At 46.2% G+C, this 16,674-nt stretch overlaps 1 protein-coding gene across 6 annotated transcripts in view; it reads right to left on the bottom strand.

The window, feature by feature from the left end:
* STXBP5 (syntaxin binding protein 5) overlaps positions 1–16,674 on the bottom strand; it is a 126,243-nt gene that overhangs the window by 29,571 nt on the left and 79,998 nt on the right. For all 6 annotated transcript variants that reach the window (XM_081186298.1, XM_081186300.1, XM_081186299.1 and 3 more), the window contains 3 exons: positions 16,178–16,303; positions 14,660–14,811; positions 1,510–1,575 (listed from right to left, as the gene is read on the bottom strand). In XM_081186298.1, the coding sequence (XP_081042424.1) occupies positions 1,510–1,575; positions 14,660–14,811; positions 16,178–16,303 (344 nt within the window). The remainder of the gene's footprint in view (positions 1–1,509; positions 1,576–14,659; positions 14,812–16,177; positions 16,304–16,674) is intronic.

Below are 16,674 nucleotides of genomic sequence, written 5' to 3'. Positions count from 1 at the left end.
TTAACAAAAATATTCACATGATAATAGCAGGGATTCTAGTTCACATTTTAAATGTCAATTTTTGTATTATCAATATTGCCAAAATAATTCAGAAGAAATAGCTTCATTTAGGTCTAAAGCGTGTTCCAGTGCACTTATCTCTGTAATAACAAATGAAAATATAGCTACTTTTGCCAATTCTCTGTATTTCAATCTAAAAGAGAAAAGATTTGAAGTGTGGTTGTTTTGCTATTAATTACTTTAAAAACTAATTGGAAATAACATCCTTTGTTTACCTGTAAAAATGAATTTTGCAAATAGTTTTCAGTATGCATATATTTATTACATTTTAACTAAGAACATAAAAAACCTTCCCTCCCTTCTCTATGCATACCAACATTGTACAGATGAAAAAAAAATTAATGATACAAATGATATCAGGAACTACTACTTTCAATAAGAATACTTGCTGAATTCCTTGGGAATATTACATTCATTCTCTTCTAGTGATGGGAGGCACTCTCCTCCCTACCCAAGTCAGATTCATGATTGGGTTCAGCAAATTAATACACATGATTAAAAAATGGCTCAATCCAGGGATCACACTTAAAGGCAAAATTGTGTCTAATCAAAATCTAATGGTGGGTGGGATTGCCAGAGTCATTTTCCCCAGAACTCTGCCTGCTTTTTAAGAATCAATAAATAAATTTGCCATGCACATAAAGCTGAATCTGCACAAGTTAAATGTGTGTAAGTTGCAGGCTTACTGTACACAAAAAGCCCCTGTTCACACTCCTGTGGTGACACTGTAAGCCCCCCCCCCCCCGCTTGCTCCTTGGATTCTGTGATGATGATGATTTTGCTGCCGCTGAAAAAGCAGTCAGGGAAGCAGAGGGAGGAGTTTTTTTGCTAGGTCCAATTAAAATCTAATCCACTGAAAAAGTCTCAACTCCTATTTAAGAAAAAGATAACAACTTGCTAAGTTGCATAGCTGAAATAAAGATTCTAAAGTTTAATGAAATCGCTACTCACTCCTTGCTTCCTATTCTTATACTACTTTCCACCCTGTTGGTTAATTTTACTATAACAGCAGCAGAAGTGACAAAAGTGGGATGACCTTTTCCCACTTAAATTACCTCTGCCAAAGAACAATGAAAGCTCCTACAAATAAAAGATCGTGATGAGAGTAGGAGTTAGAACACATTTCTACTGTGAATAATCTCTTCTTGAAACAGATAGCCCAAGAGACATAAAACACATTCCCCTTATAATATAGTATTTCCTATAGTAATGCATTCTAAACACTGTAAATAACAAATAATGACAAATATATAAGAATAGCTTTGAGGCAAACCAAGTATTCAGCTGTATGTACTTGTCTGAATTGTGTATATTTGAGAAAACCACTGTAAAGTTCAGTGGCATAGTAAAAATCCTTCTGGAGCATGAAAACAAAAGAGAAGAGAAGCCTGCTACAAGGTGTTTTGAAGTACTATTAGTTCTAAAGCGTTTCCAAGAACAGTTCATTACCTGAGGTGGGTGACTTGCAACGATCCTCTTGTACAGCTGTACCTTCATTAATATCACAAAGACCTGCTGTAAAATACAAAGAACACAACAGGTTTCAACAGCTGTGGACCACTTTTAATTCTTGACACAAACATTACACATAAGGTATTTTTGTGCCAAGTGGGGAAACAATCAAATCCGATACTTAATTATATTTTTAACTAAGAGTTTTGACAAACGTGTTTTGCTGTTCAAAGTATCAGTGTTTCTTCTTTGGGGAACAGGATGATTATGAAGATTCAGGGAAAAGGGGAGTTGGTATAGATGTGCATGAAAGCCATTTTTCAATGTGATTTTTCTGTGTAATATATGTGATTAATGCAAAATTACCTGTACTGTAAACAAGTATATTACAAAGAAAGGTAACCAAGTTGAATATAAGAATGAACATGTAAGGTCAAATAGATTACATTTAAAAACCACCATAGACTATAAAAAGCAAGCTAGAATTAGTAATATTTAACATGTTTAAGTATTTGCCTAACAGTGTTGTCAAAACAGATCAAATTTTGATGAAAGGCCTAAAAATACATACTTCAAATATATTATTCTATTTGATAACCTGTGCCCTTCTAGGCCCAAGAAACCACTAATTTCAGAAAACACCATGGTGGTGAAAAATCCAGGACTGTGGTGGTTGTTTGGAACTCTTGCTCAATCAAAGTGACAGTCAACATGTGATTTTGGCATCTAGACCGTTGATAAGGATAAAAAAAGCACTGTACAAAACCGAAGTAGCAACAACAGGCATCACTACAGATGATGAAATACTTGGGCTGCTTTGGAAGGAGATGCTGTTATGAAAGGTGACACTGAAAGGCAGAAGTACAAAGCCTCACAAAGCCTCATGTCAATCTGTTGCTTGTTATCTTATAGTTCTAGGTTTCTCTAGGTCCATGGGCTTTGCAATAAACAAAGCTGTCCATAATGTTGCTTGCTAGGCACTGAAGAGCTCTTGGTTTTCTTTGTAAAATCACAGGAGTGAAGGCTTTCTTAACACACACACACACACACACACACACACACACACACACACACACTGTGTGTGTGTGTGTTAGTTATAAATAAAACTACATTATTCTACTTTAATATCTAGAACTCTTCAGAACTCCACAGGCAGCTAGGCAGCCTCATGCTGGAAGACCTATCAGAGATCTGTAAAACCTATGAGAGGATACACACAAGCATTGGAAAAGTTGGTGGGGCGAAAAAAAGAGAAGCAAAAGTATTCCTGACAAAGAGCCAGGCCATTGCTCCCATTCCCCCCAAAATGTTAAATGTATGGATCTGGGAGTTTTAAATGGCCTAATAAAGGTACCACCCTAATATGGATTACAGAGAAAAGTAAGGGAAAGATAAAAGGACCCCTGACCATTAGGTCCAGTCGTGGCCGACTCTGGGGTTGCAGCGATCATCTCGCTTTATTGGCCAAGGGAGCTGGCGTACAGCTTCCGGGTCATGTGGCCAGCATGACTAAGCCGCTTCTGGTGAACCAGAGCAGCGCACAGAAACACCATTTACCTTCCCGCTGGAGCGGTACCGTATTTTGCGCCCCATAAGACACTCCGGCCCATAAGACGCACCTAGTTTTTTGGGGGGGAAATAAAGGGAAAAAATTATTTCCCCCCCAGGCGCGGGGCTGGGGCAGCCCGAGCTTCCCCCGACCCCAGCCCCCAAACAGGCAGCTCTCTGCAAGCCGTGGGAGCCCAGCGGTGGTTCCCGCTGCTTGAGGAGAGATCCGCGAAGCCTGCACGTGCTGGGATCAGCGCTTGCAGGCTTCGGGATGCCTGCAACTCTCCCCAAGCAGTGGGAACGTTCCCGCTGCTTGGGGAGAGATCCGCGAAGCCTGCACGTGCTGGGATCAGCGCTTGCAGGCTTCGGGATGCCTGCAACTCTCCCCAAGCAGTGGGAACGTTCCCGCTGCTTGGGGAGAGATCCGCGAAGCCTGCACGTGCTGGGATCAGCGCTTGCAGGCTTCGGGATGCCTGCAACTCTCCCCAAGCAGTGGGAACGTTCCCGCTGCTTGGGGAGAGATCCGCGAAGCCTGCACGTGCTGGGATCAGCGCTTGCAGGCTTCGGGATGCCGGCAACTCTCCCCAAGCAGTGGGAACGTTCCCGCTGCTTGGGGAGAGATCCGCGAAGCCTGCACGTGCTGGGATCAGCGCTTGCAGGCTTCGGGATGCCGGCAACTCTCCCCAAGCAGTGGGAACGTTCCCGCTGCTTGGGGAGAGATCCGCGAAGCCTGCACGTGCTGGGATCAGCGCTTGCAGGCTTCGGGATGCCGGCAACTCTCCCCAAGCAGTGGGAACGTTCCCGCTGCTTGAGGAGAGGTCCGCGAAGCCTGGAGAGCGAGAGGGGTCGGTGCGCACCTACCGCTCTCGCTCTCCAGGCTTCAGCGAAAGCCTGCATTCGCCCCATAAGACGCACCCACATTTCCCCTTCATTTTTGGAGGGGAAAAAGTGCGTCTTATAGGGCGAAAAATACGGTACCTATTTATCTACTTGCCCTTTGAGATGCTTTTGAACTGCTAGGTTGGCAGGAGCAGGGACCAAGCAACGGGAGCTCACCCCGTCGCGGGGATTCAAACTGCAGACCTTCTGATCGGCAACCCCTAGGCTCTGTGGTTTAACCCACAGCGCCACCCGCGTCCCATACAGAGAAAAGTAAAACCTTTTAATTTCCCCCACAAAAAAACCAACCATTTATTTGTAGTTTGGCAGCCTTAAATCCAGACGGGCTCCTGTGCCTGTAAATCATATCCACTTTGGCCAAAAGTGGAAAGGGTTATTTCCATTTTTAGATTTTCTATTATAATATTAGTTATTATTATACACCATTCACCATATGGCCCTTGTTAAAAACAGTTAAAACAGATTACATCTAAAATACGTGTAATGTGTATGGGTTGCTCGTGCGTAAGTTGCCGCCTCTCCAGGCTTTGTTGCCTTGCTAAACCTTTCAGTCTGGGCAGCCCTTCACTTCGTGGCTGCCTCAGTCGCTAGCAGAATCCGTCAGTGGGCGTTTCTTAAATCTTTTCCAACATAAAAGTTGTTTGACACCCAGTCTCCTCCTACTCTCTCTGTACGGAAGTCTTCTGTGCAGGGTGGGCGTGGGTAGCGGAGGACCCGTGCTCTCCCTGCTGGTGTCCGGTGAAGAGTCCTGGAGCCCTCTCGCCGATTCCCCCATCAGCCCCTCTATATCCCTGGTGTTGCGTTGATTTGCTTCCCCATCTGCGGAGCTGCCTCTCCCCCTGCTGGGCCCTTCTCCAGCATCATTTGAGAGCCTTCCCTCCGCCTCTAGCTCCGATGTCAGTTCCCTGACAATATGTATTTCAGGTATCAAAGGCCAGAGTAAAGAGGTGTGTTCTAAATGAAATCCAACCAGTAACCTGGCTATTGTATTTTGGACCAGTTGCAGTTTCCAAGTCATCTTCAAAGGCAGCTCCACATAGAGTGCATTGCAATAATCCAGCCTGGAAGTTATCAGTGGATGGAGTATGATGATCATGCCATCTCAGTTCATAAGAGGCTAGAGCTGTAAACCAGTCAAAAGCTGGAAAGAGGTATATCTAAGCATCAAGGCCAACTGAGCCTCAAATGACAATACTGGATCCTGGACTATCCTCCCCTCCCAAGCTGTGCAGAACACACCATGCCCCCACGTCCTGGACTCAACAACTTAGAACACATAATACCTGTGTTTTCACGATTCACCTTCAACTTATTGGGCCACATCCCACCCATTATTGCCTCCAAGCATTGGTCTAGCACCCACATATTGGTGACACCTCACATCAAACCCCCTGATGAGAGCCCAGCATTTTCAGATAGATATTACATAGCATGGAGGAAAAGATGAAACCTACAGCTCCACTCCCATGGTGCCAAACAATGGTCCTCCCCAAACTATTCTCTGGAAACAGCCCTAGGAGCAGGAACAGAACCAATGAATTGCACTGCCCTCCATTACCCTCCATAGCGAAGAGAGAACAGAGAGCTTCATTTTACAGATCTGCTCAAAACCTGAATTACAGATTAATCCAGAGACCACAGACCAACACAGAGAGACAGAAATTTTAAGAAATGCACAGTACAATACTGGGGCCAGTACACACCCTATTGGGTCATCTTCTATCCTGCCATTTGCAATTACCGTATTTTTCGCACCATAAGACGCACTTTTTCCCCTCCAAAAATGAAGGGGAAATCGGGGTGCGTCTTATGGGGCGAATGCCTGCAAGCCTCGCGCGCCCGGCAGGAGGTCCCACCGGGTGCGCGAGGCTTGGGGCGGCAGCCTGTCGCCCGAAGCACGGGGAGCCCTCTGGAGGGCTCCCCCTGCTTCGGGCGAGTGTCTGCAAGCCTCGCGCACCCGGCAGGAGGTCCCGCCGGGTGCGCGAGGCTTGGGGCGGCTGCGGACTGCTTGCCGGCATGCAGAAGCTTGGGGCGCGCTGAGCTCAGCCCGCCCCAAGCTTCTAGGTGCGCGCAAGCAGTCCGCTGCTGCCCCAAGCCTCCCGCACCCGGCGGGACCTCCTGCCGGGTGCGGGAGGCTTGGGGCGGCAGCGGACTGCTTGCCGGCATGCAGAAGCTTGGGGCGCGCTGAGCTCAGCCCGCCCCAAGCTTCTAGGTGCGCGCAAGCAGTCCGCTGCCGCCCCAAGCCTCGCGCACCCGGTGGGACCTCCTGCCGGGTGCGGGAGGCTTGGGGCGGCAGCGGACTGCTTGCCGGCATGCAGAAGCTTGGGGCGCGCTGAGCTCAGCCCGCCCCAAGCTTCTAGGTGCGCGCAAGCAGTCCGCTGCCGCCCCAAGCCTCCCGCACCCGGCGGGACCTCCTGCCGGGTGCGGGAGGCTTGGGGCGGCAGCGGACTGCTTGCCGGCATGCAGAAGCTTGGGGCGCGCTGAGCTCAGCCCGCCCCAAGCTTCTAGGTGCGCGCAAGCAGTCCGCTGCCGCCCCAAGCCTCGCGCACCCGGTGGGACCTCCTGCCGGGTGCGGGAGGCTTGGGGCGGCAGCGGACTGCTTGCCGGCATGCAGAAGCTTGGGGCGCGCTGAGCTCAGCCCACCCCAAGCTTCTAGGTGCGCGAGGCTTGGGGCGGCAGCGGACTGCTTGCCGGCATGCAGAAGCTTGGGGCGCGCTGAGCTCAGCCTGCCCCAAGCTTCTAGGTGCGCGCAAGCAGTCCGCTGCCGCCCCAAGCCTCGCGTACCCGGCGGGACCTCCTGCCGGGTGCGGGAGGCTTGGGGCGGCAGTGGACTGCTTGCCGGCATGCAGAAGCTTGGGGCGCGCTGACCTCAGCTTGCCCCAAGCTATTGGATTAGCGCAGGGGTCCGCTAGCCCTGGGAGAGGCGCCCGGCTCTCCCACGCTAGCAGAGACCTTGCCGGCACGCAGAAGCTTGGGGCGCGCTGAGCTCCGCACGCCCCAAGCTCCTGGTGTAGCGCAGCGCACCTGGGGGGGAAATAAAAATTTTTTCCTTTATTTCCCCCCCTAAAATCTAGGTGCGTCTTATGGGCCGGTGCGTCTTATGGGGCGAAAAATACGGTACACCTTTGTTGTTTAGACATGTCTGCACCTGCACCCCAAGAACAGTTAAGGTCACTTTTACTTGAATGAAACGTATGACATGTATAATATTGTATCATCATTTACCGTATTTTTCGCTCTATAGGACGCATTTTTCCCCCTTCAAAAATGAAGGGGAAATGTGTGTGCGTCCTATGGAGCGAAGACGCCATAGCCCCGCGACCCTCTCCCGACTGGAGAGGTGACACGCGGCTATGGCAGGAACCTCTACCGCCCCGTGTCACCTCCCCAGCCGGAAGAGCGCGTGCGGGGAGTGTCTGCAAGCCTCGCGCACCCGGCAGGAGGTCCCACCGGGTGCGCAAGGCTTGGGGCGGCAGCCTGTCGCCCGAAGCACGGGGAGCCCTCGGGAGGGCTCCCCCTGCTTCGGGCGAGTGTCTGCAAGCCTCGGGCACCTGGCAGGAGGTCCCACCGGGTGCGCGAGGCTTGGGGCGGCAGCGGACTGCTTGCGCGCACCTAGAAGCTTGGGGCGCGCTGAGCTCAGCACGCCCCAAGCTCCTGGTGTAGCGCAGCGATCCGCTAGCCCTGGGAGAGCCCCGCGGCTCTCCCAAGACTAGCGGACTGCTTGTGCGCACGCAGAAGCTTGGGGCGTGCTGAGCTCAGCGCGCCCCAAGCTCCTGGTGTAGCGCAGCGATCCGCTAGCCCTGGGAGAGCCCCGCGGCTCTCCCAAGGCTAGCGGACTGCTTGCGCGCACCTAGAAGCTTGGGGCGCGCTGAGCTCAGCACGCCCCAAGCTTCTAGGTGCGGGCAAGCAGTCCGCTGCCGCCCCAAGCCTCATGCACCCGGTGGGACCTCCTGCCGGGTGCGTGAGGCTTGGGGCGGCAGTGGACTGCTTGCGCGCACCTAGAAGCTTGGGGCGCGCTGCTTCTAGGTGCGGGCAAGCAGTCCACTGCCGCCCCAAGCCTCGCGCACCCGGTGGGACCTCCTGCCGGGTGCGCGAGGCTTGGGGCGGCAGCGGACTGCTTGCGCGCACCTAGAAGCTTGGGGCGCGCTGAGCTCAGCACGCCCCAAGCTCCTGGTATAGCGCAGCGATCCGCTAGCCCTGGGAGAGCCCCGCGGCTCTCCCAGGGCTAGCGGACTGCTTGCCGGCACGCAGAAGCTTGGGGCGCGCTGACCTCAGCCTGCCCCAAGCTTCTGGATTAGCGCAGGGGTCCGCTAGCCCTGGGAGAGGCGCCCGGCTCTCCCACGCTAGCGGAGACCTTGCCGGCACGCAGAAGCTTGGGGCGCGCTGAGCTCCGCACGCCCCAAGCTCCTGGTGTAGCGCAGCGCACCTGGGGGGGAAATAAAATTTTTTCCCTTTATTTCCCCCCAAAAAATCTAGGTGCGTCTTATGGGCCGGTGCGTCTTATGGTGCGAAAAATACGGTAACTATACAGTGAATTCTTAATGAGTGCCTGGCTTTAAGTCCAGCACAACAGGAGACACACCTAAACCTCTTTTGCAAAGTTCACATTTTGAATTTTGCCATTTAGGGAGGGGATGCTTTAAAATTCACCCACACTTATTGTGTAGAAGTATTTGCAGAAAATAACTTCTAGGCACTATCTGATCTCAGTAGAACCCACCACAAGAAAGATGCATCCTGGTCACTAGGAAAAAAGGAAGGATAAACTTCGGAGATTCCAGGGACTACTAGCAAATAAGACAAGCAGGAAAAGTGCACTAAATGGAAAGGAGAAACAGAAGGCTTTCCCAGCTGGATAAATGGGTCTTTATAACAAGTTTTAGGTTTGTTTTAAATTGATTTGTTTTTGTGTTTTTACCCACTTTAAATTATTTTATATATAAATCACCTTGAGACAGTGGTTTAGAAGGTGATTAATAAATTAACTGTAATACCAATACTAATATTGTCTGGTGTACATACAACACACTCAGCAATCACAGCTCTGACTTCACTCACTGGCTAAAAAGCAGACAGAGCAGACTGACAGAGGCAGCCAGGCTAGCTCATTTCACAGAAATTGCTTAGAAGGGTACCTGTACATTTTTGCTTCATAACTTTCTTTCCAGGAGGGTTAGAGATTTACTTTTTTATTAAAAATAAAAAGGAAAGTTCAGAGTCTTGGTCCTTTGTCCAAGGGCACCAATGAAGGTCTCTGTGGACACCACTGCACGCATTTGTGCACATTTGTGGGCACCACTGCACATTTGTGACTTGTATTCTATTATCTACTAATGCCACTTTTTTACTGTTGCTTGCAAAATAGATAAAGGATATAATCTGGATCTTATTGTACCCAACATTCCATATTGATAGTATCTCAGGTAACAGTCTATAATTATATTAATATAGAATTAATCTCTGCTGATATGTTAGTGAAAGAAGCTGAAAAGTAAAGGCTATGGTAAAATATTCAGGGTGATGAATGCATATAACCTAATCAACTGGATGCTAAAACACTTTATTCTTATGAGATGACTTACTTATATAAGAGGTGCGAAGTTTTTTCACAGACTCTGAATATAAGTTAGAGAGGCCACACATGCAAGAAGCCACAGCCAGCATGCCTTATTGAAGCAATGAGAAAGGAAAGACAAAAACACCAACACAGTATATTTGGAGAAAGAAAAAAAATCTGTAGAAAAACTTTAATATCCAAGCAAACAATGTATTTGTGGGAAATTGTTAGACAGCAACTGAAATACAACAAATCATGCATGTGCCAGAATTCACACAGTGTAATATAATTTACTTGTTGTCTTACGTAATATTTATAAAATTTCCCATTAATACTACTAACAATTTAATGACAAAACAAACCTATCCCTACTCAGCTGTTTAACGGTTTCATTTAATAGAATATATTACTAATATAAAATAGCCAGACTTACTTGTACTTATTCTTTTAATACAACTACAATTATTTAACCATCTTCAATATGGAACTACCAGGAAAGGTAGGTAGCAAGAGCCAGAATTGCTGCTTATTCAATAGCCATAAATAGTTTTACAACCATTACGAAGTGGTAATTCATGGAATATTGCAGTTTATATCTGAAACATTTGCAGTGTTCCATGTGGCTATTATAGTAATTCATAATTGCATATGAGTACACAAAAGGTTCCATTGGTTACTACCAGAAGATCAGATCTTCAGTGCCTGATGAATGTTATTGGTTGAATATTGGTTCCATATCTGATGGTCAAAGGCAGGAACAGAACTTGTGAGAAGTAGGCAGTTCTGACATCCAGACAGCAAAGAGGGTGCCATGGAGATACTGCCATGATCAGGATCTCCAACAGCCACAGACGTTGTGGCCAGAAGGAAGCTAAAAGGACCACTGTGGCTTTTCCTCCCTGATTTTATGAAGGACTCAGGTAAGATCAGAAATCAAGGAATGGTGTACAATAAGCCCAGGCCCAAGGAGACAGCAGTTTACTGAACCTCTACTAATAGGCTCTAAACTATAGTATTAATTAACTATGAAACATATTTTTATACTACAAGGAGGCAGAGTCCCTCTCTGCCTTCAGGATCTTTTTTAAAAGTAGAAGGAAATGGTATGGACTTTGTAAAGGATTTTGGTTCAACAAGAACAGATGCCCCCTTAAATGGTGCTGAGGTAAGTTCTGCAGGAGGGCAATGAAGTCTAAGGCCATTGCAGAGCAAAGGCACATAGTGGGAGTCATGAGAGATAAAACCCATCAGGCCCAGGCAATGGTGAAGGCAAATGTTGTTAAAGGTCCAGACTGTCCACAGATATAATAAATGGATTCATCCCTTTCTATGGATAAGGGCTGCCTATGAGATGCTTAGTGCTTGTTTATGAGGCAAATGCTGAGCAAAGGTCTTACATTTAGAGGAAGAAGGAAAAGCTGCCTTAGCAGGCACTTTTAAGTTTATTCAAAGGCTGAGTTTGGGCAGGAGGCATGGCTATTGCCACCAGAGAGCACACTGACTGCCATCCCTACTCTTCAGAAAGCCAGAATGCTGAGGCATGGATACATAGCACACACCAAACCAGAAGGTGCAGTGGTCCAAAACAGCTAAGAAGAATCGCCGAGGTTCAAATACCAACAAACCTGCCTCCATCCTCCAGTGAAGCAGTTACTGGTGAAATCAGGATGAGAGAGAAAAGGCAAGCAGGCAAGGCAAAGGGGTTCTATTTATAGGAGAGATGCAGGCAGCAAAGAATGTAGAAAACAGCCAAGAAAGAAGGGCTATGGGGACAAGAGACAGAAAGTGCTGGAGCAGTTGTGAGGAGGAGAGAAGGTTAGGAGCGACAACCATACTGCCCTGGTATACTGAAGGGAGAATGGGATGGCTTAGAAACAGTTAAGAGGAAGGCAAACACTGGAACGAAGCAGAAAAAGTAGAATTTAGAAAACCTGAGGAGAGAAAGAACAGGAGCTCAAAAGCAATGTGACTACTTTGATGAAGGCAAGAGTCAACTAGGAGCTGCCTACTTCCCACAAGTTCTGTTCCCACCTTCAACCACCAGGTGGAGCCAATACTCAACCAATGACCTTCACAGGAAGTGTGCCACATTAAACGTGGCATTTGAAGCAGAGACATATATCCCCAAACACTTGGGGGAAGAAGCATGTTCTCACTACACTTTTACTTCTTTCACATTCTTCCTCCTGTGGAAGAATGGTGTACTGTGGTTACTGCATACTATAAGGTCCCAGGGGCTGGTTACACCAAAAGGTCCCAGGGTAATAGAACATAAAGCATTCAAAAAAGATTAAAACAAACTATGCTCACAACAGGTGTCTTTAAGCATATGACAAAAAGCTGTATAATGAAGGTGACAGATATAATTCTGTGGGGAGGGTATTCCACACAGAGAATGCTCTTATCTCAGGTCACATTCCGAGACCTCTAAGGACAGTGGAACTACCAACCTCGCTGATTTTAACACCCAAGAAGGTCTGTAGAAAGGAGGTGGTCTTTCAGATATTTGGGGACGAAGTGAGCACCATGAACTAAGCCCAGAAACAAACCAACAACCAGTGCAGCTCTTTTAGAACAGGGCTTATGTGAGTTCTAAAGGGAGCCCTAGTCAGGAGTCTGGCTGCTGGCTTACCAGAGCATAGAGTACTGTGGCCAAGCTGTCTCTGCAAATTAGACTGTAACTGGTGAAGCATCCAGAGCTGGAAAAAGGCATGCCTAGTTACCAAGGCCAACTGAGCCTCCAATGACAAGGCTGAATTCAGTAGCACTCCCAAGCTATGGGCATGCTACTTCCAGGGACGTACAACCCCAACCATGACAGGTCCCCACATCCCAGAATCAAGAACCTGGAACACGTAATACTGCTTTCTTTTCAGGATTCTGATTCAGTTTATTGGCTCACACACAGTCCATCACCACCTATAAGCATCAGTCTAACATCCTGACTACCTCTCCCAATTCATATGCAACAGAGAAACAGAACTGGGTATCATCTGCATATTGGTGACACCAAATTTCCTGATGGCAGTTCCCAGTGGCTTCATATAGATGTTCCAGGGACAAAATAGAATACTGCAGGACACCACGGCACATAACAGTAGCCTCCCATAACTACTTTCTGGAAACAGCCCTGGATGAAGGATTGGAACTACTGAAGTACAGTGCCCCCAACCCCCACCTCCCTGAGATGATCCAGAAGGACAGTGGGAGGTCAAGGAGAATGAGCTGGCTTGCACTCTTCTCACCTCTCTCCTGACAAATGTCATCAACCAGGGTGTCCAAGGTGGCTTCAGTACCATAACGGGCCTGAAGCAAGACTAAAATGGATCTAAGCAAAGAGTTTTTTCCAGGCATGTCTAAAGCTGTACTGCCACAACCCTCTCAAGCGTTGTCCAAAAATTAGTTATTTGGTACTGGGCAATAGTGATTTAATATTTCTGGGACCAAAAATGTCTTCCAAAGGAGGAGCCACACCACCACGTCCTTCCAGGCAGGTGGTCAGTCCCTCTCCTCAAGTGAAGCATTAATCACTCATTGCAAACCCAGCCAACCGTCTACGGCTAGCTCTCAGAAGCCAAGGTGGGCAAGCATCAAAGGGCAGCTGATTGGCTGCACTTCTTCAAGCAGCTTGTCCACATCTTCAGGTATGAAGCACCTCCAAAATTTTCTGTTCATATGCGCTTCCTCCTCTGAGAATTTTAGGCTTGTGGTTTGCTGAAGTTATGTGTTTGCTTCCATGTGCCAATACATACCTTAACAGATCAAATACAGCATGCTGAAATAATTGTGTCCAAAAATGAAGGGGTTAAGTGCTGAGTGGTTCTGTGAAGCAGTTAGTTCAGAATAAATTAACAGGGCATTTATGATAACAGGGTGTGATAGCACAAAGGAAGACGAAAAGTAAATCTCAAACAGGGAAAGGCAAGACAATGGAAGATGGTTGATGTGAGCACATAAACCTTGGTAAAGAATAACACTTTTTGTATAGAAAGTAATGAAGTAGAATATTATACTGGGGAGGCTACCTTTGAAGGTGACTCAGAAAGTACAACTAATACAGAATGTGGCAGCTAGACTGGCGACTGGGAGTGGCCGCTGGGACCATGTAACACTGGTCCTAAAGGATCTTCACTGGCTCCCAGTACATTTCCAAGCACAATTCAAAGTATTTGAAGGCCTTTAAAGCCTTAAGTAGCCTCAGCCCAGTATACCTGAAAGAGCATCTCCATCCCCATCACTCAGCCCAGTCACAGAGGTCCTCCTCAGAGGGTCTTCTGGCAGTTCCTTCACTGTGAGAAGTAAAGTTACAGGGAACTAGGCAGAGAGCCTTCTAGGCAGTGGCACCCTCACTGTGGAATGTGCCCCCCCCATGTCAAGGAAATAAAGAACTACACAACTTTTAGAAGACATCTGAAGGCAGCCCTGTATTGGGAAATGTTAAATGCTTGACATTTTATTATGTTTTTATATGTTCTGTAAGCTGCCCACAGTGGCTGGGGGAAATGGGGTAATAAATAATAATAATAATAATAATAATAATAATAATAATAATAATAATAATGTGTGCTTATTGTATATGCTAAATTTGGCAGTCTGGAATACTCATAAAATGAAGACTGTTTGCCTACCATAATCAGATGATTTTTTCTAAAAAGAAGCCCCTACAGAATATTATCAACATATCAACCTTTTGGTTTGCGCAAGTTACAGTGGTGTCCCGCAAGACGAATGCCTCGCAAGACAGAAAACTCGCTAGACGAAAGAGTTTTCCGTTTTGGAGGTGCTTCGCAAAACGAATCTCTTATGGGCTTGCTTCGCAAGACGAAAATGTCTTGCGAGTTCCTGCGGGGTTTTTTTCCTTCCCCCCCTTTTTCTAAGCCGCTAAGCCGCTTATCAGCTGATCCGATAAGCCGATAAGCCGCTAAAAGCCGCTAATAGCGCTATTCCGTCAATGGGCTTGCTTCGCAAGACGAAAAAACCGCTAGACGAAGAGAATCACAGAACGGATTCTTTTCGTCTTGCGAGGCACCACTGTACTTTCAAGGAAAAAGCTAGTCGCATGCACTCCTAATCAGCTTGCAGTCCAGTAAGTAGAAGACCAATACAAAAAATTATCAGCAAGTATCCAGTGTATGACCTTACCTCCAGATGGTTGTCTGCTTTTACGTGGAGATCGGGGTTCCCTCCTATAAGGATCATTGGAACCATACAATTCAACGGTGCCAAGGTTTAAAAGTGTGGTCTTTTGGATGTAATCAACCATTGCGATACCATTACAATTGCCAAAAACTACTCTGAAAGAAAATTTATTAGAAAGAATATGATGGCAATGAATGATTGATATCCAAATATATGCTTATGTTAAGTACAACATTTTACTTTCCATTTTTAGGAACTAGTTGAACTGATTATTTTTCAAAATCTAAAATCTATTCTTATATAACATTTAGAAATGTAAGTTTACACGAAAAACTATTCAAAGAACAATTTATTTTAGTAGTAGTTGCTGAGAATAAAACCAATACACTATTGCCTTGCTAAATAGCAAACCTCCACCTGACATAAAATGATTACTGTCCACTGCTTACTCAAGGGTAACTGTTTTGTTGCAGTGCGGGAAGAAGCTAATAGCTGCCTTGTTAGTTTGTCCTTGACATGCGTTTGTGCTTGGCATGGTTTTACATTAAGATTTATTTCTTATAAAACAGGTTTAAGTAAATAGGCAGTAAGAACAATACATACTGTAATAGTATGCAACTCTAAACAACAAGCAAGATAAAAACAACAGAATGAGCTGGAAACACCAACAGGAGATTTTTGATTCTGAACTGTTGCGATTAACCAAAGAAGCATTTTCACATCTATATAATGGGAGCTGAGACAATCCACCATCTGGCTGCAGAAGAATACAAAAATATAATCTTCCCCATTCCTGGCTGCTACACTTGAGATTTGCCTCATCACCACTGATGACTCTGTACTTCTACTTTTTACAAAACGTCTTACACCTCCATGCCTCACCCAGAGGTTTCGGATGCTGGTCTGATTGTCTTAGCCACATCATCTAACCTTCTGCTCTACAATTACCCAAATGAATACCCCACTGTACAACCAACATTCAATTATTTCATTCTCACCATCTTGTTTTAATCTCCAACAATTGACTAATCTGCTTGTCACAGAAGCACATTATTGCATTCTCCCATATTCTTTCTGAATGTCCACCTAGCCCAGATACAACCAAAAAACTAAACAAAAAAAAGCCTCTTCACAAAACGGCTGGTAGTCTAAATATATACAAGACATTCAAGAAATCAGAGATGGCGCAGAAGATTGTGTTCTGTGCCGAGAACCATTTGTCGACTTTTCTGAAAGTGCTGTGTACACATCTAACAGCAGAAGCTCTTTTCCCCATGTAATATACAAAGATGGTACAACATTATTGTAATGAAAGGGAACCTTGGACAAAGACTGAAATGTGTTGTGGCTGAATATCACAATAAATGAGAAGGCCCTTTAAGTACCTTTTTACTGAAAACATGGTAACAAGTAGCATATCAAAACAACATGAATCTAGTAATTTAGCAGTAACTTCATATTCCTTCTGCAGTAGGACAATGGGATTTAACGAAGAGAAAGCACAGCACCAAATATACTTACAAGCCATAGGCAGAGTTGATTGCAAGGCTTGTTATTTGTTGAGGTGGTTCTCCACTCACCCATACTAACTGGATAACCAGCTCAACCTGGTAGCCTGGAGACTGCTTGAGGGAAGAGTTTTTAACTCTGCAATATACAGGAAAGGTAGACAACATTTATCCTTGTGGAAGTCTGCCAATAAATTTTATTAGAGTGGGCATATTTCATGACTGGTTGTATTTCTTACTACAAGTTAGTACAGCTTCAAATGCTTACTCTGGAACAGATATAATAAAAAAATTCCTTCCTGTAGCACCTTAAAGACCAACTAAGTTAGTTCTTGGTATAAGCTTTCGTGTGCATGCACACTTCTTCAGATACCCATGCACACGAAAGCTTATACCAAGAAGGAATTTTTTTATTTTGACTATGGCAGACCAACACGGCTACCTATCTGTAACTGGAACAGATATGATGTGGAGGAGACTTTTTAATGTAAGTGGCCATGTTCAGATGTT

The sequence above is a fragment of the Podarcis bocagei genome, assembly GCF_964188305.1.
Source record: "Podarcis bocagei genome assembly, chromosome: 3".
NCBI lineage: Eukaryota > Metazoa > Chordata > Lepidosauria > Squamata > Lacertidae > Podarcis > Podarcis bocagei.
This window is presented reverse-complemented; position numbering and strand designations above follow the sequence as displayed.